The sequence below is a fragment of the Corythoichthys intestinalis genome, chromosome 12 (genome assembly GCF_030265065.1).
Source record: "Corythoichthys intestinalis isolate RoL2023-P3 chromosome 12, ASM3026506v1, whole genome shotgun sequence".
Classification (NCBI taxonomy): domain Eukaryota; kingdom Metazoa; phylum Chordata; class Actinopteri; order Syngnathiformes; family Syngnathidae; genus Corythoichthys; species Corythoichthys intestinalis.
Genome location: NC_080406.1, coordinates 8,296,517 through 8,322,782, shown reverse-complemented (window position 1 = coordinate 8,322,782; position 26,266 = coordinate 8,296,517). Strand labels below are relative to the sequence as shown.

Here is a 26,266-nt window from a genome sequence, read left to right as displayed (position 1 = left end):
TACAGTGTAATAATTGGTAAAACGGTAATAATTGTTTGGTTTTACATATGATATATTTTTGAAGTTCAGTCCAAAATTTAGCACTAATGGGACAAACATTAAAAAATGAGTCACATTTTCAGATTCACTCTTACAAAATGAACATTTGTTATCAATATCTTTAAAACGAGCCATGTAAACCTTAGTAGGGTATATATTATGCAAAATCCTCAAATGCAATCCCTTACATAAATCTTTATAGGGGAACTGTACTCTAAACATGACGTCACAACGGCACATACCACTGTGCGTAACATAGGGGGTGTTTGAATGCAGTACACAGTTTAAAGAGTGTGCATTCCGCTCATTTATCAAAATGGTTGGGCTTAAACTTTTCAATATGCATTTAAAAACCACAACCGTTCTTCAAAAGTTAATAAAAACGGCGAACAAAAGCGTATAAAGTCGAAATTGTTGCGAGTATACCCCAAACCCGTGCGGAAATGACGGACATGAAACAAGAGGCGCCATTTCTGAGATTGTGTGGTCAAAACACACTCGCAATGTATATTTATGCTTAATTTTGCTCGTATTCGTGAATTTGGCTTGGCGTGAAAACCACTTTGTAACACTCACAATCAGTCTATACGGTCCAACGTTTCACAATGGCCTCAAAAAAGAAGCGAACGCCCAACGTGCAGAATGATAGCTGGGTTGTCATTGCTGCAGGTAATACTTGCGAAACTATCTTTAACTGGACTGTACACCGTGTAATTCAAGTTTTTTCTTCTTTTCCTTCTGGCTTTTCAATAATTTGCCATAATTCCTGTTTAACTATAGCTCATCTGCTATACCATGCACCACAGAGGAGCCCTTTGCGTTCAGTGGTCTTGAAAATACTCAACATCAAAGTTTAACAGTCTTTCATATACATGCATTTTTCTTCAGGCTCCGTCATAGACAACCAGAGGACGGACAATGACCCGACCTTTGTGAGATTACGGAATCCAGCCACAGGTAACTTCCGGTCTTAAATGGACTCCACTTCAACTGTGTAACTAATATATTTTGTCCAAACAGTTCAAAGTTAAAAAAAAAAAAAAACATTTTAAAATGGTTCTTAACGTTATATCACATTTTTTTTAGATGTGTTCCCTTCAAAATAAAGTAAAAAACATTTTAAATTCATTTTAAAACGTACATATACTTAGGGATGGAAAAACCGAGGGTTTCCAAAACAATGAACCACTTTTGAGACAATTGCCCTAAAGCAGACATGTCCAAAGTCCGGCCCGGGGGCCAAATGCAGCCCACGGTCAAATTTCATCCGGCCCCCAGCCTCTGTCATAAAATCAATAACGTCTGGCCAGCATACAGACTTATTAATTGGCCAGCAGTACTGTTACCAGCATATGAAGTAGCTTACACACTAAATTCTACTCATTTACCCACTAAAAGGCAACAGCCCCTTGCCCCATGTGACTCTTTACCAGTGTTGGGCACATTACTTTAAAAAAGTAATTAGTTACATGACTCACTACTTCTTCCAAAAAGTAACTGAGTTAGTAACTGAATTACTCTATGTAAAAGTAACTAGTTACTAGGGAAAGTAACTATTTCCGTTACTTTTAAAATAACTTGTTGTATGTCAAAGAATTTGAAATTTTCTGAGCAGTATTCGAGTCAGTGGAATAGACACTACTCACCAACGTCACAGAATGACGTGTCGCTGCCATATTGTTCGTCTTTCTTTATCCGTATTCTCAATGGTTTCAATTTGTCGTGCAATTTATAGTGCAATTCATGGAAGCCCCGGTGCTTTCAGACGCTGTAACCTCATTGGATGCGTTGCATAAAAGGCATTATGTGGAAAAGCTTCAGTCTATCCATTGGCCTGATCCATATTTGATGCCTAAATCGATATTTTTCGACCCGCTGTCTTCGCCCTCTCTGCCTGACATCTGCTACCCTGATATCTACAACTATCTTGTCCACACAAAATCAGCCTATTCTCACGAAAGTTTGAAAAACTTTAAGAGCAGCACTCTAAGCAACATTACCCCGTGTGACCCTTTACTTCCAATTTTCTAAAATGGCGACAATCAATTAAAAAAAAAAAGTTTACTGCGATGGCCGACGCTTCAAGGATAGGTGGATATTGGACCGGGGCCGGATGTATGGGGGGGCCAGGGTGGGCACGGCCCACCCAGATGTGAGTCGTGCCCACCCAATCAAAATGACGGTGTTCTGTTATGCATAAAAGATTGATGGGTTTTGTGATTGAATACCTGAGTTTCTTTTACGTCTTATTAGCATCATCTAGTGGACGCCTTAATTTACTGCATCTCATGCGCACTTTATTTGAATGAAACTGCAACACGGAAGGGACGTTTTCCAGTAGAGAATCAGAAGACGACGGCCGCAGTCAGTTCGCGCCGTCTCTGTGACCACTTTGCCTTGAATTTGAAGTTGCATCGCCGGTATTTATTGTTTAAATGTGTTTAAAAACGTAAATATGTGAACTGTGTGTACTTCAGTGCTAAAAAAGTGAGACAGATTCACTTAGCATGAAACTTGTGATATGCTAATTACCCACGAGTTAGAGGGTCGGCAAAACGGCGTCTCGGGCGCTCTGCTAATTGTTTATTCAGTGTTTCCCACTAATGGACGAGACTGTGGCGGCCCGCCACAGTCTCGTTTGGGCCCGCCACAGTCTCGTTTGCGCCCCCGCCCCCCCCCCCCCCCCCGAAAAAAAAAAAAAGATACTAATCAGATGCGTCAGTCAGCCGATTACACAGCTGTAGCCCACTCCACTCTACTACCCGCGCGAGCGAGAGCAGCATTTTAGAGTAGTATTTTATTTATTTATTTATTTATTTAAGAGACGCAAGGGGAACGAGTAGGAAGAATGGGAGAACGAGCGAGATAGCGAGAGATAGCGGTCGCATGTCGTAGCAGCCCGCTGTTATTTTGTTATTGTTTCTCTTTATTATTGTTACCACAATCGAGTGGTTAAGCAAATACAGACTTCTCTCCTTCTTCCCCATATCCGGGGCATTACAATAGTTTCGATCGGACTTTTCGGCGAAAGTGAGCGGTGGACGGAAAGAAAACTTTGATTGAACTTGCGCGGAGAGGCGGGGCCCAAAATAAAGCCTTGCTCTATTTTCAGAGCGTTGGTCACAGTAAAGTATTTATTAGTTCAAGCAGAGTAAAATGATACATATTCACGGTACAAGAACGTCGTTTCCGTGTCCATCGATTGGTAAGAAAAGGCTGTTTGTACGAGTGACGTGTGGGCGCTCCCGTCGGGGGGACATTTCGCGTGGAGTGGCTATTTTTCGGCACAACACCGACGCGCCAACTTCAGACAATTATGGCTGACGAAAGTTGGATAAATGCGCCCCCCCCCACACACAATTTCGCGAGCTCTGGGACACTCGAAAAATGACTCTCTTACCTCTCCTTGCTAAGTTAATGGTACCTCGATGTTCGTTTGTGTGGAAATTTAGTTCACGAACAACGGGGAAAAAACTATTCACCTTCTCACCGAATCAAGAAAAACTCTTTACACGGCCATTAGAATTCCCCCTGTCCTGTAAATGGGTCAGTTGACAGAAGGACTGTTATTGTTGTGGTAATGTAGTACTTATGAGGGTCAAATAAAAAGAAAAAAGGAGGGCTACGACGGCGGTCTGAAACCCGCGGCTCTTGGGCCGCATGCGGCTCTTTAGTGCTGCTTCGGAGCTTCTTTTTTTTTTTTTTTTAAATGGAAAAAGATGGGGGAGGGAAATATATTTTTTGTTTTAATAGGATTTCTAGGAGGACAAACATGATACAAACATTCTTTCAATTCATTAATATTGTAATGAAGTTAAACTTGTGGTGTCATCGTACAACAGAGTAGTCACGTGGTGCGCTATAGGATCCACTGCAGGGAAAATAAACATTTAATCATGAAGGCTAATTATGTATTTCTAGCCAACTTAGTCATTTTTATAGTAGGCTAATATAGCTAGTATTGATAATTATAAGGCTTGTACAAGGCTTTTAATTTTTTGCTGCTCCAGACATACTGTATCAGTTTTTTTTTTGGGGGGGGGGCAAATATGGCTCTTTTCAACAGTTTGCCAACCCTGAGTCACTACGAGATGTAAGTCGTACTATTGCTACGAGAAAAAAAGTCGCATTATTACATAGGGTAACGTAGCTGTACTCAGCAACGCATTTTACATACATGTACCGTAGCTGAGAGCTATAACATTAGCCTAGCTAATGAAATATTTCAAATATATCGTTGTTATGGTTCTTCTTGGGGGGAAAAAATAATGAAAAAAAAAAAAAATTCGCCGTGGCATGACATGGTGTGGCTGTCCGACTCCGATGCAGCCCACCACCACAGTTTCAAAAAATCCTATGGTCAGAGACCCTCCCACCACAGTCTCCTAAAATCCTGTGGGAAACACTGTTTATTCATATTTTAATATGCAGTTTGCTACAGATAGTGCAGTACATATGCGATTTCATATATTGTGCATATTTTGTGTTGAGGTGGTTGCAGCTCAACGTTGCATTCGTAGGAAGAATTGACGCAGAATAAGTTGTCTTTTAGCCAAAACTTGGCGTGTTTAATTTCCACTGACACGCGGCTACATCGTCTCTCATTGCTGTCTTTACAGGCAATCCCGCAATTCTTTATGAGGTAGTTGTAGATGTTTCCGAACTCCGCTGCAGACAATTCCTTTGGATTGTTTATCCAGCAATCAGCTGCGACTTTGTATGGGCAGATTTGCAGGCCAATACACGCTAATTTTAAGTAGTATTGCGTCCTCGCGTCTGTCGGCAGTGACTCGTGATAATAATAAGTCATGTTTAAGACGTTTTTATGAAAAAAGACGCAAAACACAGCTGAAAATTATGAATTTCAGACAGCGTTTGTCTACGGCTGTTTACCTGTGCGTGCCCCCATCTCAAAATGGCGACACGTTGCCATGCGAGATGACGTCATCATAACATCATGCCGACTGCGAAAATAAGTAGATAGATGAAGAAAAAATAAATAAATAATTAATGCAGCCTCAACGGGACACAAGCCAGTGTCCTATTTGCGCCGGTCCCAAACCCAGAGAAATGCAGAGGGTAAAAAAAAAAGCCTGCATTGTGGGTGCCCCCTCAAGTTTTCTTAGTGCCCACTGTGGTGGGTCAACCTAGATCCGGGCCTGTATTGGACTATTTCTTCAATAAAACACGCAACAACTGTGTCTGCCTCATTTGCAGAGAGACAGTCGCTGGTTTCAAAGAGTTCGATGTGACGCGACAATGATATTACCGAACAAGACACGCTGACATGTACGACAACATTACAGGGAAGATACGCAGCGAGAAATTATAGCAACTTGAAGCTAGTTTAATTTCACAGCAGCAATATTTCGCAAGAGCCCGAGTGTCGAAAGAGAACGCCACAAAGACGAGACAGTATAAATTATGAATTAAAAAAAATAATAAAGAAGATGTGACACACAGAAGGGCTTGCTAAAATGTGTTTAAATATATTGTTCTATGTAAATCAGCCAAGGTAGCCCCCCGCATTTTTACCACACCAAATCTGGCCCCCTTTGCAAAAGGTTTGGACACACCTGTTTAACTGATGATCCGTAGACGAGGCCAGCTTCTTTCACTTGGTACCAGCGAAATATTATTCAAAATGTAATGATGGTGGAAGAAATAAGCATCTTGAATTCTAAACTGTATGTTCTCGGCGATTAGCCTCGCAATGATCTTAATTGTGGTTGTCAGCCCAAAACCCTCTAAATATATATTAAATGCATCTTACCAGATATAAAATGACTACTACATAATCCGTGGTAATCGTTTGGAGCCCAGTTTTCTCGTCGAATTGCAGCAGTCCATCTCGCTCTCCTCTCCGGGTCTCTCGGAATACGGTAGAACTTCAAGTCTTTCCATCTATCTTCTCTGTTATTGCAACCAACCGACACACACGCCTTCACCATTTTGATTATTAATGTTAACGAGCAGAAAAACACGCCATAATAGGAGGAATTTACGTAGCGGTAATGCGTCAACATGACGAGTAGACGGACAATATGGCGCGGAGGCTTGGTTGCGACGTCATGTGAGTAGGGTCTATAGAGAAGAACAGACAGGTAGTTAACTTGTTAGGTGCTTCGGCAGATTTGAATTGCTTACCACAGATGTTGACAAAAGCTTTGCCCCGGGACATAAATTACACATTACATGCAGGTTCTTTCCTTTAATTTCGACAAACTTGAAATAGTGTCTATTTCTCCACCTCTTAAAGGACAATTTTTCTTCTGAATGCTCTGCCATCCCGACCCTGTGCATCTGTTTTGCGTGTGTTTGTTTGCCGCACGCGCTGTTCTCGTTTGCTTGTGAAATCACCGGCTCTGATTGGCTTGCCACGACACATGACTCTAACCCTCAGCCAATCACAATAACTTCCATCGCATCTCTCGAGGTGGTGCATTCAGGTAGGCTCGTTTCCCGACAATTCACGTCACCTTCAAAGCGTCTGCAGTCCTCAAGATGGAAGCAGAATTATTGCTGCCTGACAGTGGGAGATGGGAACGAGGCTAGCATCAGGTGTAGCAAACACAGAAACGTTACCAAACTTTGGAAAGCATCGTCTAATTGAATGAGCAGGGACAAACAGCTTGGAGTCGGAAGTACGTGCGCTATTCTCGAACCTGAACGCAAGTCTTGGATGAAAAATCAACAGAGCAGAGAGTCAACTCGACACGGCTGGTAGTTTCTTCAATTTATTCAGAGTAAGTAACACACCGGTTTTGACTGTCAGTAACGGCAACGGCGTTGTAACGGCGGAAAAAGTAATTAGATTACCCCGTTACTGAAAAAGTAACGTTGTTACTTAACGGCGTTATTTATAAAGCCATTACTCCCAAAACTGCTCTTTACTCCCAATTTTCTAAAATGGCGACAATCAACAAAAAAATAAAGTTGACTGCAACGGCCGACGCTTCAAGGATAGGTGAAAATTGGACTACCGTATTGGCCTGACTATAAGACGGTGTTTTTTGCATTCAAATAAGACTGAAAAAGAGGGGTTCGTCTTATATTCGCGGTCTAGACATTATACCCATTCACGACGCTAGATGGCGCTCGCTTCAAGGCTCGGCTAGATCGCATAGTTCTGCTGCTTAGGCAATACTTTTCGCCAAGATGGTCATCCATTGAATTTGGTACGCCCGCCGGTGTCGTGCCAATGTAATTACCCCAGTCAAAAATTGTATCCCCTGGAGGTTGATTGGTGTCTTAATTATTCAATCAAAAAAAAAACTTGCTTCAATAAAAAAAAAAGTTTTTTTCAATTAAAATATATATTTTCAACCCAAAAAAAAGTCACTTCAATAAAAAAAAAAAAACGGTTTGAGTGAAAAAATATATTTGAAACTCAAAAACCTTTGGCTAGGACATTGTTCCCTATTGTTCAATCAAAAATTAAGTTGCTTCAAAAATATATAGATTTTCAAAAAGAAAAATCACTTCAATTAAAAAAAAAAAAAATTCAGTCATAGAAAAAAGTTTTTGAAAAAAAATTTGAGATTGAGAAATTTGCATTTGAACACTTAATTTTTCATTGAGAAAGTTTTCTTTGAAGAAATCCTTTTTGTGTTTGGGCCATAATATGATTAGGACATTTGTGTCTAAATCGTTCAATCCCCATAAAAGTTGGTTCAATCAAAAAAATATTTTTAATCAAAGAAGAAAAAAATCATTTTTAAAAATATATTTTGCTCTATTATATGCAAAGCAAATGACTGTCTAAGGTGCTCGAAAAATAATTTCGACCCATCATGAAAATGTTTTTTTGTTCATTTCATTTTTTTTATTGCTTTACAACTTTTATATATACACTACACACACACACATACATATATATATGAAAGTCAATTACATGCTTTACATACATACTTTTCGGCTACCGGGGGGGGTTGCTTGGCCCCCCTGCCCCCCTTTAAAATCCGCTTATGGTTTCCACCTCTATATTCAGGACTCCCAAAAATAGTTTAATCCTTTTTTTGCAGAGGGTATGTTGCATGTGTTCATTGTAGTTAAAATCTAAAGTACCTTTTGGTCTCAATAATGTTTCTTGGTATTTTTAATGTAGATGTAGCCTCCATGTACATGCTGGGTGGCGGCGGCGGTGATGGTGATGTGCAGCTTTATGAAGTCAAAGCATTTGAAGAAGACTTCCGCTCCTGGTTTGTTGGCCAGAAAGTCCAAAGAGGTAAATGTTTTGATGGAAATCTATTCATGATGATGTGTTCATTGTCAATGTTTAGGCTTCACATAATCAGTTGCTCCTGTTTTTTTACACAGATGGGAGGCTTTTGTTTGTCACTCCGATGGATCCTCTCTATCTCATTTTGCCGTATTTGATGAAATCTGGAAAGGAAGTAAGAGATGCAATTTAAGCCAGTGATTCCCATTGTTCTAAGAATTGATCTGAAAAGACACGTTTTCTAAAAATAATATGTCTTGTTCATCTATGCCAGTGGTTCCTAACCTGGGTATGATGAACCCAAGGGGATCGGCCTAGGTTAAGACACACAGGGCCATTTTTTCATACGCCGTCTAAAGGCAAATAGTCGTTTTAGACTAGGTTTTGGAAAAATTTGGCCCCAAATTATAGGCTTTAACCCATTTCTTTTTAACTGCAAGCCCTCTATCTTATGGGCGGAGGAACTGCTTTGCTCAGTGGAAGTTGACACGGTCCGTGTACCTTTCGCCCATTCGTTTTCCTTCTAATTTCGGAAAACTAAAAACAGGAAACGAGCCCAATGGCGTACCGCAAGCAACACGTCACTTCCGCTCATTAATATTCATGGCATTAGCTACTGTTGCTAAGCTGGGACAAAGCTAGGACAAGCCACCGTTTGTCCCTAATAGGAAATGAATGGAAATCGTGTACAAAGGAGATGTTCACAGCGCTAAACCTACCAATTCGCTCCGACAATGATGTGCCTGGTGCCAAATTGACTGGCATAGATGTGGAAGAACATAAAAATGTTCAGTTAAAGAGATGGCTTTAGTGTCGAAGGCTGAAAAAGACGAAAAAAACGAGCCGACCTAAGCATAGCTTTAGCTTTTTTTTAATCGACGCGACTGACAATGACATTCTCCGGTTTCAACAAGCTATCCTTTACCATCAGCCCTGTCTTTCTTATATATCCTCTGGTTGTCTCTTACCGTTCTTGGGGGTAATTTAGTTAGCTTTGTGTAGCGATCGCAAATGCTACTCAGTGACAGCCAACGAACACTTTTAATTTTTTCATTGATAACACATCTTAATCCTATAATTTATTTACACTTCCCCCTTACTAAAGTTGTTTTTTTATATATATATAACAGAAACGGTAACAGTGGCAGTCAGATACCATTGTAATTTTTTTTCATTGTCAGACAGAAGCAGTACGGCACAATGTTACGCTAAAAAAATAAAGTAAAAATATAAAAATGGCTTACCTCTTTGTCCTCTGTAAGACCATGCCAACCCAACATAATGTTTACTGCATGTGAAACATGAATGGATTTGCCGAGCTGGTGTTAAAGTCTGCGCAAGTTGATTCGGTTTTCACATTTTTTCCTCCCGAGTTTTTGGTTTCCGGGAACGTATGAAGAAAACATCCTTCATGGTCGTAATGTCTAGAGTCGTTTCTACAAGTTCCAAAAAAGCAATGCGTGATCGGCATGTTCGTTTTTGAAAGATTACTGGCGAAAAGTAGCACTTTTTACATTGGGTCTATGCGAGGGCGGGTCTATAATGTCCCACTTCGGCTTTACTTCTGCTTTACGATGCGACGTCACGGTCTAAAAATAGCCTGCGTGCGGTACGCCATTCCTTTTTATGTTTGTTAAAAAAAACGAGAAATGAATCGTTTTCCATTTCCTGATAGAAAACTGCTATTTCAATAATGGAAAACGAGCCTTAATCTGTTTTCCCAGCATAATTGTATTGAACTGAATTCGAAAAACAAACTACGTCCAGTACAGGTAGACCCCGGGTTTCGAACAAGTTCCGTTCCGTACCCGAATTTCCACGTGAGTCGGAATTAACCCTTTAAGTACCCCCCAAATCTAAAAACAACTATCCAAAAACATGTACTTTACATCATATTAATAAAAGTAAAAAACAAGATAGATATTAGTTACCTCAAATAACATAGATCACACCGTAGTTCTTCTTACAACAGACATTTATTAATTTGTCACCATCAAACTATGAGCACACAATTATAAAATAAAATGCAATAATGACAAAGAGCGTACAATAATGCTATAAAGTAAATCAGTAGAGACATACTTTTAGGCATGTGCCGGTATGAGATTCTGACTGTATGATAACCTTCAGCAAAAATTTCATGGTATCACGGAATTGCAACTACAGCTCTATAATGTGTTACCTTGAGATATCGGAGTTAAAAAAAAATTAAAATAAAATAAAAAACTTTTTTCCTATTGAACAGGATTTTTATTTTTCAAAACATATTACCAAAGTGGAACATAAGTGTAATATTAAGTTAAAATAATTTAAAAAATAAACGCAGTCCTTTAGGTGAGCGTAAACTGACAGCTCAGCTCAACAATATTACCATCAGAACAAAAATAATTGAATTATTTTCCATAAAAAGCATTTGTGTATGATTCGTATCATGTTTACATAATACACACGCTCTCTTTCTCAACACAGACAGTTGCCAGAGAGAAAAAAACACCGCTACACACACTAAACATGCTGGAGTTAACTCGTAGCTGGTGGGGAACGTTCATGATGGCGTTTACTAACCTTTGTCCAACCTTTTCTGTTGACTTGTCTTTGTTGATTTACTGCTGTTTTCTCTGCTATAATAATAACCAGCACGGCCCCGTGTTCAGTACAAAACCCTCATACCACAACAAAACAAGTAGGAACTAATATTCACATAGGAACTAAAGTTATACAACATAAAATATACAATATAAATGAATACTACTTCACATTTGTAAAATATAAACACATAATAAAATAAATGATAGCCCATTTAAATAAAATAAATTGAAATGAGCTAAAACACCTGTAATTAAATAATAATAACACACAAATCCTGCTTACACAATTCAATTTATTAATTTCTGTATGGCGCTTTAACTTGAGAAAATCCACACATAAAGCTTTTGAAAACCGTTCATATGAAAAAAAAAAAAAAGATTCATTGAGGCATTTCGTTTGTAAAATACATGTTAAAATCTTTGTCATCGGGATTGCTTTTCTCTTTAGCACAGGACTTCTTCTTTCTTTCAGAAAGAAAGCTGACCAATACGCGGGGTCTGAAAGGCAAATTGTTGTTGGATTATCTATAAATATCCGCTACTTTTTGAGCAGAATTCTAGCTTTGTATAGGCTTATGTTCCTATTGTTGAAAGCACAAAGGTGTGTAATAAACAACTAACACGTTTATATTTTGCATTTTGTTTTCTGTACCGAAAATGAACCGAACTGTGACCTCAAAACCGAGGTACGTCCCGAACCGAGATTTTTGTTACACCCCTACTCAATGACGACGTAGGGTCTACGCCGTCGCTCCACTGTCAACGGAACGCACAAGCATAAATCAGCCCTTACTCCACACATCTGTTGCACGCCCTCTTACCAGTCTTGTGAATCACTTTCTGTCCATAATGATGCTATAAAATCCTCCCTTAATGATGTTCTCTGCTTTGCGTGTGTGTGCATTGCGTATGTGTTTAGGGCAAATTCCAGCCAGTGGAGCAAATGGTGATGGACGAAGAGTTTCCAGCATGCACCAAGCTGCTGAGTTGCACGCGTTCTTTGGCCTCCATGCATCACATCGCTGATGAAAAAGGTAGGCGCTCTTATGCTAAAAGTTGCTTTTTGAAATCAGAAGCTTTTAATTTTTCATTCTAGAGGTGGGAAACCTCAAGTTTCACCGATACAGCCAAGAAAAAACAATGGCTTGGTTAAAGAAGAAGGTATGTTGTCTTTTTTTTGTTTTTTAATGAAGCTTACCGTTGAGCTAACCTTTTTTGTTCCTGGAGGTGGAAAAAACAGCCATGGTGCTCAAAAAGAAGAACATCTCTGTGGGGGAGGGAATTAAATCTTCCACATATCTCCGAGTCAAGATGGAGTCAGACTCAAGCCATGGTAACGTTTTCCCACTTAAAATTACATTAACCCTTAGGTCCTCTTTCGACAAGCAACTGATATTTAAAACTTTCTGCAGAAAAAAAGGGAACATTTACAGAAATCATACTACTTCAACTGACTGTTTATTTCTAAAAGGAACTTATAAGCTAATTTGTCCTTGTTCTGGCTCCATAGTAAAATATACTTAATTGAAATGAGTCCGATATAAATCATGTGGATAAGACCGCATTATACAAGTCATTGCTCAAGATATTTGCAGTGGCACCTTTGTTTCCACTATCTGTCATCAGTATTACGATGAGTATTACAACTTGCCACCTTTCGGCGAAGTTTCGCCGTTTTGAAATCAAAATGGGTCATTCTTCTGAATCACGTAGATCCGAGGAGAAAAAAAATTGGCCGGGGGGGGGGGGGGGGGGGTTTCTGTCAATGAGCGAGTGAAACCGTTAACTTCAAAACCCTAGTCCATGCTCAAAACTACACTCTCGTCCAGGGGTCCCCATCTGCCGGGCCGCGGACCGGTTCCGGTGCGCATTTGCCACCGAGCCGCACAGAAATAATAATTTAATAACGACCACATTCTGGCCGAATTAACCCTGTGCCCCTGCTTAACACACCAATATCCCTGTCTACTCTAGATATATTACTACGGGATAGATTAGAATGTCGTCATAGAAATCCATTGATTGGACTGCTAGCAGTACATATTGTTTGTATATATAATATATCTATGTGCGCTCGTCCTCGATAATAACGTATTACTAGGCCGCGGGCGCAGCACATTTGTTCCCGGAAATAATTAGCCCCCACACGAGCGAAGATGACTGGAAAACAGATGTCTTTGGAGATATTTTTACAGCGAAAAGGGCACCTGACTACAACCTCGAAGACCCAGGAACGGCGAAGGAGTGGATTCGTGACCCGTTTGTGAATAAACCGAGTGATTCGAGCATGTCTGTGCAACAGGAAGATCAACTTGTAGATATTGCAAATGACGGCGACCTTATTAAACGTACATTTGAGACAACAGCTCTACCGAGGTTCTGGATTAAAGTCATTCCGGAATATCCTGACATCGCTACGAGAGCATTGAAAACCTTGCTGCAATTTCCAACAACGTATCTTTGTGAAGTGGGCTTCTTAATTAATGCTTAACGACAAGGCGAAGTCGTTAATGGTGAGAGCGGTGTGCAGTTTTTGTGTGCAGCTAACATGGCTGGATGTATCTGTGGAGAACTTTTCTACAAGTCCTTCCATAATCAAACCTAAGTTAATATTCCTTTCTTTCAAGAAAGTTTGTGTAGTGTTTACTTTGGAATCGCTGCATTTGCGCATTTTGCGGCTATGTTTAACGTTACGCACATGCGCAGAACCACATCGTTGCAATTTTTGATGGGTTGCAAAATTTGTCAGAACACTGGTCCGTGAAAAAAAGACCCAAATAACACCGGTCCGTGGTGCAAAAAAGGTTGGGGACCCCTGTTCTAGTCCGATGACCTAGACCTATCACCGCCACTCTCTTCTCGTGACAACAAATGACTAACAATAGTGAGGGATGGGAGTACAGCTGTTCTCTGCTTTAAGTGCATGTGACACGAAAAAGCATGTTTATTTCATAATACACGCGGTATTTTATGCCCTTGAATGTTATGGACCGCTTGGATGTGTGTGGAAGCGATCGCTTTATTTATTTATTTTTTTAAATCCTGCGCCATGAAAATGAGTGACTTCCGGCAACAGTCTTGAGTTGAGAAAGAGGGCGCTGTGACGTGTACGGGTGAAGGCGTCCTCTTCACTAAACAGCCGTACTGTTGTGTATGAGGACTAGGGATTCAGCTGATTTTGCGGATTAATACGTTTATTTTTCGCATCACGCCAGCCAAACGGCTGCAGAAAAATCCTGCTTTATGAGGGAGAGGCGTGTGCGCCTTTTTGGAGTTCCAAAAGGTTCCCATTCACCGTGGATATTGGCCAAGCCCTACTACTGTGGGACTATTGGACTTAGGAGGAAGTGAGTAAACATCTTGTTTTGTATTATGTCAAATATTAATACAGCGATTACAAAGTAAACACTACAAACTTTCTTTAAATAAAGGACTACTTACGTTTGATCATTGATAGGCATGTAAAAAGCTCTCCTCGTGCACATTAGCTGCATGTTAGCTGCACAACAACTGCAGCCGCCCTCCTCCGGGGAACGAACTGTAAATTGCTCTCCACCGGGCGGTTTGCCGATCCGCGAAGACAATCGACAACCCAGTCGTCATGTCAAATAATCCGGGCTAGTTATGTGTGATTTTCCGCTTCGAAGACTTTGAAACGTCACTCTGTTCGGGTTAGCATGTCGGCTAGCTGTCACGCCTCTTGGTTTGTTTACATTCTCCGAAGCCGGGAAAGGGAAATGACATATGTCCGATTTAGGTGTCATAAAATATCGTTCGGGAGGTGTGACAGTAAAGGTGAAGTCGACAGTTTTGACTATTATGGAGTAATTTTGCCAAGTCGTCCTGAATAAGTGCATTTTTTTATTTCATATTCCATTTAGCACAAGACTGTTATTTGTCATGACCATGCCATTTATTTAGCAATTGGGGAAAATACTTGGATAAAAAGAATATCCTGTAAAAATATTGACGTAAAGAGACAGAAACAATGACATTTTGCAGCTCTCTTCATCGCGTTTTCCTCGTTGTGAATAGTTCCCCCTCGACGGGCTGACTGGTCCTTCTCAAGCCATTTATTTAACTATTAGGGAAAAATACTTGGATAAAAAGAATATCCTGTAAAAATATTGGAGTAGAGAGACTGAAACAAGGACATTCTGCGGCTCTCTTCGTTGCGTTTTCCTCATTCTGAATAATTCCCCCTCATTGGGCTGAATAGTAAAACCGATGAGCCCAGTCTCCCGCTGACGTCATCCACCTGTTGGGGACACTAGAGCCCTATAATGGTAGGCGTGGCTAATGGGCAGATTAAAAGACTAATTTCTCGTCATCTGCGCTTTGCTAAATTGTTGTATATAGTCGAATCGTCTCAAAATATGATTCTAATTCACATAATAATGCTATTTAAGACTTTTTTTCTCCTGTCGTATGCTCTTTAATGCAAATGCGACATACTGTATATTTTATAATTTGAATTTTGTATAATTTGCTACTTAATGCGTCCTATATGTTCTGATTTCAGGATGAGAGATTTAGACTTGTATATGTTAAATTATTATGTACTGTGTTTAATTCGAGCTGTTTCTGGTTGCACTATGAAATGCACTTTTCCGCGCATGCCGTGTGTCCATGTTACTTTGTCACCTTTTTCACCCCTAACCAGTTTGCATGCCTGATTATACAGTATGTCGACCGATACGGTATTTTCAAATCCTGCTGATACTGATATCTTTAAAAAAAAATTCAGCTGATTGCCAATATCCAAAGCCGTTTTTGTAAGCAGATACAGTGCTACCTCGACATAGTGGCGCTTCGACACATGACATCCGACGTAAAATTTGACTCAACATTTGTTTCTACATCCAACGACATGCTTGACATGCGTTCCAAGAAGGTTAGTGCTGGTGGTGAAAAAAGGGAAAAGGTGACGCTTACCATTGAAATGAAGATGAAAATGATAGAAAAATCCGTCCGTTAACTTGCTCAACAATACAAACAATTTAATCTGTTGAGCGGGGTATGTGCGTTAAATACGTCAAATATTTTAACGTGATTAATTAAAAAAATTAATTACCGCCCGTTAGCACGATAATTTTGACAGCCCTAGTTACAATCTATACAATACCTCTATGTCTTGTTAAGTTTGGGCTTAAGAATTGGGCTAGGGCCTATTTCTAATTAGCCCTTCAAGCAATAGTTTTAAAATCTGTAGGTGACCGCATTCATGCTGCTACTTGATAATACTATAATACTAGTAGTGTAAGAACTGTTTCGTGAGCGCTCCCGGTGTTTGCTTTACACTAGTTAGTGCACGAGTTCACAATTGCTGTATTTCAGCATTACTGGTGGATTTTGTGTCAATTAAGAAGCCTGTTATCGATACCTGTGCCCGGTTGAATCTGTTTATCGTCCCAACTCTAGTTAAAACATGGCCATAACTATTAATATATTTTTTTTTCAAATGTGAAATGATCTAAATTCTAAATTAATCAGCGATCTTGTGTTCCAAAATGCATCAGGTGTTCCACTGATATTACATTACAGTAGTTCAGAGTTACCTGTAGTACTCTCATAACGGCACTAGATGGTGGCAGCAGTATACTTTGAATACTTTCTGTCAGAATGTATTGAAGACTGCTTTCTATTCAGATCTACAAAGCCAATAATAAATCCCTATTTGATTGTATCCACTCTCCAGAGGACTACCTTTGCTATGCACATGGCCTGATATCAGAGTACATCTGCAAAGACCTGAGCAAGGACCTGCGGCGTCACTTGCAGTATGTTTGCATAACATTTCTTTCTGTCTGAGTCACAATGAATAACCATATAAATGAGGCCTGTTTTGTAACTAAACAGATTACCGGAACTGACAAATCAAAAGGAGACTGAACCACCTTCAAAGGTACATCTTAATGTTTTTTTGGATTGATTTGTCTTGATAGCCTGAAATGGTAAATGAAGAGTACTTACTGTTCAAATAGCATTTATCAACACCAGAGGTCGGCAACTATTGTCACTTGACGAGTCATTTCGACCAAGGTTGTACAGAAAAGACAACACTGGAAACCGGACGCCATTTGAAATGAAATACACGTATTTATTTATATTTTAAACGGTGCATAGTTTACTTAACAAAGAAGTTTAGCCTCCTTTTTAGCAAGCAGAATAAGTGCTCATGTTTTCACATTTTCATTCACAATAACACGCAAGTCATGAATTTACCACTATGTAAAGTTACGGTTGCAACTTGTTAGGTGTACCCACAAGTCTCGGCACCATTCACAGACGCAAAGACTTGTGGGTACACCATCCAAAATGTAACCGTGACTTTACATAGTTGGTAAATTCATGACTTGCGTGAGTGAATTATGTAAAATCACGACTGCTACTCGGACGGTGTACCTGCAAGTCTCTGCGCCATTCACAGACTCAAAGACCTCTGGGTACACCTTCAGAGGAGCAACTGTGACTTTACATAGTTGGTGAATTTAAGACATATGTGAGCGTTCTGTTCACAAAGCAGGGGCCTGCATCAATAATCGATTTATAATCGAATCGTAGCCTCTGAATCCTAATAGAATCATTAGGTGCCCAAAGATTCCCACCTCTAGTAAACAGTATAAAACTTACAGTGCCCTCCATAATTATTGGATTTATAATAATTATGTGATTTTTGGCTTGTAATATTTTTTTTTCCTAAATAGTGTGGGACCTTAATGGAAAAAAGAGAAAAATCCAACCGTTAATACAAGTGCATTTATTCAGTGGGGGAAAAAATCCCACATAAATAAATAATTAAGTGACATCAAATAATGTGTGTCACAATTATTAGCACCCCTGGTGTTAATATTTTGTACAACCCTTTTTTTCAACAAAACAGCACCTAATCTTCTCCTATAATGTTTCACAAGATGGGAAAAGACAGAAAGAGGGATCTTCAGCCATTCCTCTTTGCAGAATCTGCCTAAATCATCCAGAGACCTGGGTCCTCTCTTCTGTACTCTCCTCTTCAGCTCACCCCACAGGTTTTCAATGGGGTTGAGGTCTGGGGACTGAGATGGCCATGGGAGGAGCTTGATTTTGTGTCTGGTGAACCATTTCTGTGTAGATTTGGCCATATGTTTAGGGTCATTGTCTTGCTGAAAGACCCAGTGACGACCCATCTTCAGCTTTCGGGCAGAGGGCAACAGATTTTGATTTCAGATGTCCTGGTATTTCAAAGCATTCATGATGCCATGCACCCTAACAAGGTTCCCAGGGCCTTTGGAAGCGAAACAGCCCCACAGCATCACTGACCCACCCCCATACTTCACAGTGGGTGGGATTTTTTTCTGGGATGTTTGCTCACTGTTTTTGTTATCATTTTTACGCCATGGGGTGAGATCTTGCATGGAGTCCCAGATCGAGGGAGATTATCAGTGGTTTTGTATGTCTTCCATTTTCTAATAATTGCTCCCACAGTTGATTCCTTTACACCAAGTGTTTTACTTATTGCAGATTCAGTCTTCCCAGCCTGGTGCAGGTCTAAAATTTTGTCTCTGGTGTCCTTCGACAGCTCTTTGGTCTTGGCCATAGTGGAGTTTGGAGTGTGACTGACTGAGTTTGTGGACAGGTGTCTTTTATACCGATAATGAGTTAAAACAGGTGCCATTAATACAGGTAACGAGTGGAGCCCCGTTAGACCTCGTTAAAAGAAGTTAGACCTTAGAAGTTAGACTAGAAATCATGCTTGTTTGTAGGTGACCAAATACCTTTTTCCCACTCTAATTTGGAAATAAATTCTTTAAAAATCAAACAATGTGATTTTTTTTCCCACTTTCTGTCTCTCATGGTTGAGGTTTTCCCATGTTGACAATTACAGGCCTCTCTAATCTTTTCAAGTAGAAGAACTTGCACAATTTGTGGTTGACTAAATACTTATTTGCCCCACTGTAACTGAACTCATCATGTAATGCAAATAAGGTTGCTTAAAAATTGGTGGGGATAATTTGAGCATCCTGAAAAGTTGGTATTGTTATGTCCCTACCATCCCTATGCATACCTATGCCCTTGTCACAAACGCAAAACAGTGAGCTTGACTTGTATCTGGCTACAAAAGGTAAGTTAAACTTCTTAAATCCAGTAGTCCCAGAATCAATTTGAATCAAATATTCAATTATTTAAAGATAATAAAATTAATCTTAAAATTTGAGGCCTTCGATGGGGTTTGGAATGGTTGAATTTTCCAAAGATCACCTTAAACTGTCAGGTTGATCATTTCGGGAATGTTCGCATAACAAATCATCACTATACAAGCTATAAAAGTTTTGTTTTCCTGTTTGACAGAAACGAAAACTGTCTGACAAGCCGGTGGAGGCAGGAGAAGACTACACCAAATTCAACAGTGAAACCTTTGCTCGCAAAGTGAGTTTCAGGAACAAAGAGTGTTTGTGATACTGTGGTTATGTCATCTTCCATTCAAGCTGGTCTCCTTCACAACAACATCTCCTTTCACCTTCAGAGACTGTTTGTGTAGTGCATGTTTGTTTGAACTGAAGGTCACGCTACATGTTCGATGCTTTCTTTTTCCTTTTTACAGCCACCCAAGAAGATGACAGCCGCACAGAAGAATCTGGCAAAGGTGGACAAGAGCGGCATGAAGACAATGTCCTCCTTTTTTAGCCCAAAAGTGAAAGCGGAAAAAAAATGATGGTGTGTCCACTTTGGGCTTGCTTTTCAACACACCACTTTTGTAATAAAGCAAAGAAAAATCTATTCATGAGGTACCTTCACTCCAGACAAACTGGGGGGAGTGGGCTTACAGAGATATTTTAATAGTACAGCATCACGCATCATCTTACCTTTCAATTTGACCCTTCCCTCTCCCAACCACACCCACTTAAGGCCGCAACACCCTAAGCTCCACCCGTGGTATTGGCTGCTATAAACAGAGGTGGGTAGAGTAGCCAAAAATTCTACTCAAGTAAGAGTACCGTTACTTTAAAATATTACTCAAGTAAGAGTAAAAGTAGTCATCCAAAAAATGTACTCAAGTACAAGTAAAAAAATGTCCAGTGAAAAGAATACTCAAGTAATGAGTAACATTTTGAGTAACTATTTTTTTTTTTAAACAATTGTATTTTTTTTTGCCTCAGCACAAACTTATCTATATGAACTGTTGTTATAAAGATAATGCACAATAACCCATTACATAACCACATTAAGCCAAAGAAATTTAAAAAAAACAGTGATGAAGCATTATTCGTCCAAAAAGCATGAGTGCCCTGCCCTCTAGTGGAGAAAATAGTTCCTAGTTTGAGTAGTGAATACTGTAGTTTCTTCATTGATAATATGATGAATTTAAGGGGGTGACGTTAGGAAGGAGAGGGGGTAATCGTGCCAGCCCCCAACCCGGCTGCCGCGACCCCGCCGACGCTTCCACAGCTGAGCGTCCAGCTGTACTGCTTACCGGGGCCCGCATCAGGGGAATGATGAGCTGTCATAGTCATAGTCCGCTGAAACTTGCTCGCCGCCAGAGGCTGGCCGATCGGTGAATGCAATCACTCCCGCCACTGTGTGTGACATGGGTCGGGGTAGTTTTATGTGATTTTTCGTCTTCAAAAGGCGAGGAAGAGACTTGGAAGACTTGCACAGTTCGGGTTAGCATGCAGCCTAGCTCTCACGCCGCCTCTTTTGTTTAAGCTCTTCCTCCATTGCCGAGGACGGAACAGGCGAATGAATGCCAAAAATGACTCATTCTCAGCAGACAAACCGGCCGACATCGGGCGGCTTGTCACACGTCATGGCCGCCGGCCGATTAAGGCAAGCACTGACGTCAAACATGGTCACCCACAAAATGGAAGCCAACTCCTTATTAAAATGTGTGCCATGCTCTCAGTATTTGACATAATATGTAACACTTATTTTACTTCCTTGTCAGTCCAGTCGAACTTGTTTTGCCCGTTCTTCGCGGTGAACAGGAGCTTTGTAAAAACCAAAAAGGCTCTCACCACTCTCCTTGGTGTAGCAACAAAAGCCTGCAGCACTTTGGTGTTATGTGAAATGAACATGCTTTCTACTGTCAAACCAAACCAATGCGGATTCTTGACACCTTGTCCAATGCAGATTCTTAACCCTTGACAAGGTGATGATGCTGGAACTTTGGTTTGGTGCTGTTCCAGTGAGATTTACAAAGATGACTGCCTGAGGAAAACATCAAAATTCCCTCAGTCCTTGATGATATGGGGCTGCATGTCAGGCAAAGGCACTGGGAAAATGGCTTTGGTTAAATCTTCAATAAATGCACAAGTTTACATTGAAATTTTAGACCGCTTTCTTATGTTAATTTTCCAAGATGACAATGCATCATGCCACAGAGCTAAAACTGTTAAAGCATTCCTTGGAGAACAACTCCTCTAATCAATGTCATGGCCTGCAAATAACCCAGATCTCAACCCTATTGAAAACCTGTGGTGGAAATTGGGAAAAAAAATTGTCCACAGCAAGGCTCCGACCCGCAAGGATGATCTGGCAACTGCAATCAAAGAGAGTTGGCACCAAATTGATGAATAATACTCATCAAGTCCATGCCTCAGAGACTGCAAGCTGTCATAAAAGCCAGTGGTGGTGCTTCTGAATACTAGAGATGTGTTTCATTGTTATTTCTTTGTTTCTTTCTCATGATTCCATATTTTTTTCCTTAGAATGGAGTGATTCCATATATATTTCCCTGCACTTGCTCCATAAAAGTAACATTTACTGACCACCACAATGTTTTTATTCATTTCTTTTAGTGTTTCTGAATGCTAAAGAGTTGCACTTTTGAACTAATTCATTGTTTTTTCAAGCTTTTTATCTGAGTTTGTTCTACATGATAACATGTCTGAGTGAGTGATCGTCCGAGACTGGTAATTCCATACTTTTTGCCAAGTGTTGTACACTCAACAGTATACATTTGATCACTTATTTATAGTTTCTCTTGCAGTCTTAGTGCAATTGCCACTGGTGTGCAGTTAGTTGGGGTAGACTCCAAGTGTTAACCATGACCCTTATGAGGACAAGCAATAAACTAATGTTATTTTCTGACCGCTAACATGGCGTTCTATATATAGATAGTATTCAGGACTATTACAGTTTGTTGTTTTTTCCAAGGATGACAAAGTGCGCCCATTTTGTGTGGTTGCAGTTGTCCTTGGTGATGGTGGTCGGAACTCATTGATGGCACTTGTGTGTGCGATTTATTTTATTTTATTTTTTTAATGCCCTCATTCAAAGATTTTTTTTCCTCTTCACCCACAGCATATTTAATATACTGTATTGGCCCAAATATAAGACGGCCCTGATTATAAGACGACCCCGTTTTTCAAGACTCAAGTTTGAAAACGACTTTTTGAACACCAAATTAATTTTTATTAGGGCTGTCAAAATTATCGCGTTAACGGGCGGTAATTAAGTTTTTTAATTAATCACGTTAAAATATTTGACGCAATTAACGCACATGCCCCGCTCAAATAGATTAAAATGACAGCACAGTGTAACGTCTGCTTGTTACTTGTTTTTTGGCATTTTGTCGCCCTCTGCTGGCGCTTGGGTCCAACTGATTTTATGGGTTTCAGCACCATGAGTGAGCACGGTGTAATTATATGCCGAGCTGCTAGTTTATTTTTTGATTGAAAATTTTACAAATTTTATTAAAACGAAAACATTAAGAGGGGTTTTAATATAAAATTTCTATAACTTGTACTAACATTTATCTTTTAAGAACTACAAGTCTTTCTATCCATGGATCGCTTTAAGAGAATGTTGATAATGTTACTGCCATCTTGTTGATTTATTGTTATAATAAACAAATACAGGTCTTATGTACCGTATGTTGAATGTATATATCCGTCTTGTGTCTTAACTTTCCATTCCAACAATAATTTACAGAAAAATATGGCATATTTTATAGATGGTTTGAATTGCGATTAATTACGATTAATTTTTAAGCTGTAATTAACTCGATGAAAAATTTTAATCATTTGACAGCCCTAATTTTTATACAGCAAATAATTTCAGTACATCTGAAAAGAATGATTATAACAGTATATTTGAAAAAGCATGTTATTTTGTCTCATTCAAATCTTAATATCTGAACATTTACATATGTAAACTAAAGTGCAATCACATTCGTAAATGAATGGCTTCTGGTTTTTGAAATGTAAATAAACCAATCTATTGTGATAAAACAACAAAATTGCAATAACCCGTCTTAACCATCAAAGTGAAGTCTAACTGTAAATGTAGTTTTGAAACAAATCTGAATAAGGAAAAACATTACAATATAAAACAATGCAAACTGGTTAAACTAAAAAGTGTAGCTGAGATCTATCATGACAGAACATCGCTTCAATGATATCTGGCGCCATCTAGCGTCGTGAATGGGTATAATGTCTAGACCGCGAATATAAGACGACCCCCACTTTTTCAGTGTTATTTCAATGCAAAAAACACCGTCTTATATATTCGGGCCAATACGGTAGCTTTGGGATTTATTAGCATTTTATATGCCAATGCTGAGAACAGAATGCAAGCTTAAATTCATGCATTGGTACAAAGATTCACAAGTCTGAATAAAAGTTACAAGGATGATTATATTTTTTTTCCTCAGACAAAATAATAACCTCGGCTAGTTGCCAAGCATAAAGGCCTTGAACTCTTTTGGTGAAGACTGCAAACATATTCGCCTCCCAGACAGGTTTTTTTTTTTTTTTTTTTTTTTTTTTTTTTTTTTTGCGCTGGAGCACCTATTGTTGTTGCACTTGCCTTTGATGTCTTTCAAACTGCACTCTGAATCCCTTTCAAGCTATTTTTTTTCCCTTCCAAAAAATGTTTTTAATAAGCAGCTCAGTGCTGAATAAGGCGGGGAAAAATATCCATCCAAATAACACTTATACGCTCCGCTACTTTGACACTTTTTTCCAGATACTATTCTGACAACCAAAAACAAAACACTGTCATAAAGGTTTAATCACCTCTGTAAAGCAGGTTTGCCACAGAATAAAGCAATTTGTAAATGTTTTGCATGAAGTTTGCAGCCAACCTCTACTGGGTCCATATGGCTTTATATTAACTAGCATTACTGTACTTTTGTTTTATGTGGTGCACATTGTTAACTCTCGTCCATAGACTTCATAATTATATTGACAGGACAGATTCCCCAGATGGGGCACGCCTTTTCGTAGGGGGCCGTACCACACAACGCTTCAGTTATTAGCAGTCGGTCTTCGTTCTTCTCAAACACATGCAGCGACCTAACGCAGAATTTACGTTGAAAAAGTATGAAAACTGTACCGCATACAAACATGAAGGATTGTCTCAGGAGTGATTTGTTCGAGAATTCAAGGTAATTATTATATTTTTCGTAACATGCATGCATTTTCGAGTGTGAAAAAATGGGAGAAATAAACTGTTATACTTCGCAATATTTACGTATAGAAAATGCTAACTGCCCTGTTGTTTGCTTTTAACCAAGAATCCAGACTGTTTTACGTCCATATCTATAAAGAATTCAGGGATTTGAGCATTTATTCACGAGAATTTTCAACATAAAAAGCTCTATGTGGTGATAAGTCAGCGCCACAGTGGCTTAAAGACCAGCACATTCGACATATTTAGGTAAAATAAATGAGAACTGCCCATTTTTTTGCTTTTAACCAAGAATCGATACTGTTTTACATCCTTAGCTATAAAGAATTCAGGGATTTAGGCATTTATTCACAAGAGTTTTCAACGTAAAAAGCTCTTTGTGGTGATAAGGCGGCACCACAGTGGCTTAAAGACTAGCAGCACATTCGACATATTTACATGGTAACTGCCCGTTTTTTTTTTTTTTTTTTTTGCTTTCAACCAAGAATTGAGACTGTTTTACGTCCATATCTAAAGAATTCAGGGATGTAAGCATTTATTCACAAAAATTTTCAACGTAAAACGATCTTTGTGATAAGGCGGCGCCACAGTGGCTTAAAGACTAGCAGCACATTCGACATATTTACGTAAAATAAATGCTAACTGCCGTTTTTTCTTTGCTTTTAACCAAGAATCGAGACTGTTTTACGTCCTTAGCTATGAAAAATTCAGGAATTTAGGCATTTATTCATAAGAATTTTCAACGTAAAAAGCTTTTTGTGGTGACAAGGCGGCACCATCGTGACTTGCACATTCGACATATTTACGTGTTAACTGCCCGCGATTTGCTTTTAACCAACAATCGAGACTGTTTTACGTCCATATCTATAAAGAATTCTGGGATTTAAGCATTTATTCACAAGAATTTTAACGTAAAAAGCTCTTTGTGGTGATAACACGGCACCACAGTGGCTTAAAGACTAGCAGCACATTCGACATATTTATGTAAAATAAATGCTAACTGCCGTTTTTGTTGTTGTTTGTTGTTGCTTTTAACCAAGAAACAAGACCGGTTTACGTCCATATCTATAAAGAATTCAGGGATTTAAGCATTTATTTACAGGAATTTAAACGTAAAAAGCTCTTTGTAGTGAAAAGGCGGCACCACAGTGGCTTAAAGACTAGTAGCACATTCGACATATTTATGTAAAATAAATGCTAACTGCACGTTTTTGCTTTTAATCAAGAATCTGTACTGATTTACGTCCATATCTATAAAGAATTCAGGGATTTAAGTTTTTTTTCACAAGAATTTTCAACGTAAAAAGCTCTTTGTCTTTCCACTCGGTCGGTTTTGACGGAGATAGGCCCCCTATGAATCGGCCCATGTCCCGTCAATACATTATGAAGTCAATGTCTCGTCTTTAACGACAATAACGGCGTTCTATGGGCTGCTGTCCCACCATATCCAGGAGAGGGCGCTGTTAAAAAAATATTATTAAATTTGTTACACCTGTTTTGTTTTGCCCAATGCAGCCACTTACGCAACTGGAGTGAGTAAAGTATTGATTCAGATGTCTCTGCTGCGTTCAGATTCTAGGCATATGGGATTCCAATTGAAATCCTCAAATCTTATTTTTAGGGCTGACTGGTCACACTATTTTTAGTAAGTGTCCAAATCACATTTGAACTTGTTTAAACTGGGGCACATTATTGACACACTTGACATGCTGCCGTGGCAATTAAGGTGTCATCCAGCATCGAGTGACGTCATGGACAGTCAAAACTCATCTTAGAAGCAACTTGTCCATAACGGATATGAAACTACCTTTCGTATGTGGTTTCAGTCAGTCCTGCAAAAATCTGATTTCTGTGCTTTGTTACTGTTCAGACAACAAAAGAGCCATCCAGTTTCACTCTCAATGTACTAAAAATCGGATTTTGGCTGCCAGTCTGAATAAGGCCTTAAGTCAAATGCACATACAGTGTGTCTTGTCTGTTTTACTGTCAAGAAGTAGCCAAACAATTAGGGTTGTTCCAATCATGTTTT

At 39.4% G+C, this 26,266-nt stretch overlaps 1 protein-coding gene across 2 annotated transcripts; it reads left to right on the top strand.

Moving 5' to 3' along the window:
• Window positions 1-494: 494 nt before the first annotated feature.
• rnaseh2b (ribonuclease H2, subunit B) lies at window positions 495-23,532 on the top strand. 2 transcript variants are annotated; one of them, XM_057853491.1, is made up of 11 exons: window positions 495-708; window positions 928-996; window positions 8,147-8,266; window positions 8,359-8,435; window positions 11,768-11,882; window positions 11,945-12,009; window positions 12,076-12,181; window positions 16,547-16,628; window positions 16,708-16,753; window positions 19,177-19,254; window positions 19,430-23,532. In XM_057853491.1, the coding sequence occupies exons 1-11, from the start codon at window positions 645-647 to the stop codon at window positions 19,538-19,540; spliced, it is 933 nt and encodes a 310-aa protein (XP_057709474.1). In that variant the 5' UTR covers window positions 495-644; the 3' UTR covers window positions 19,541-23,532. The 2 variants fall into 2 exon arrangements, with proteins under 2 accessions (XP_057709474.1, XP_057709475.1); XM_057853492.1 differs by lacking the exons at window positions 495-708; window positions 928-996 and adding an exon at window positions 2,336-2,459.
• Window positions 23,533-26,266: the final 2,734 nt, after the last annotated feature.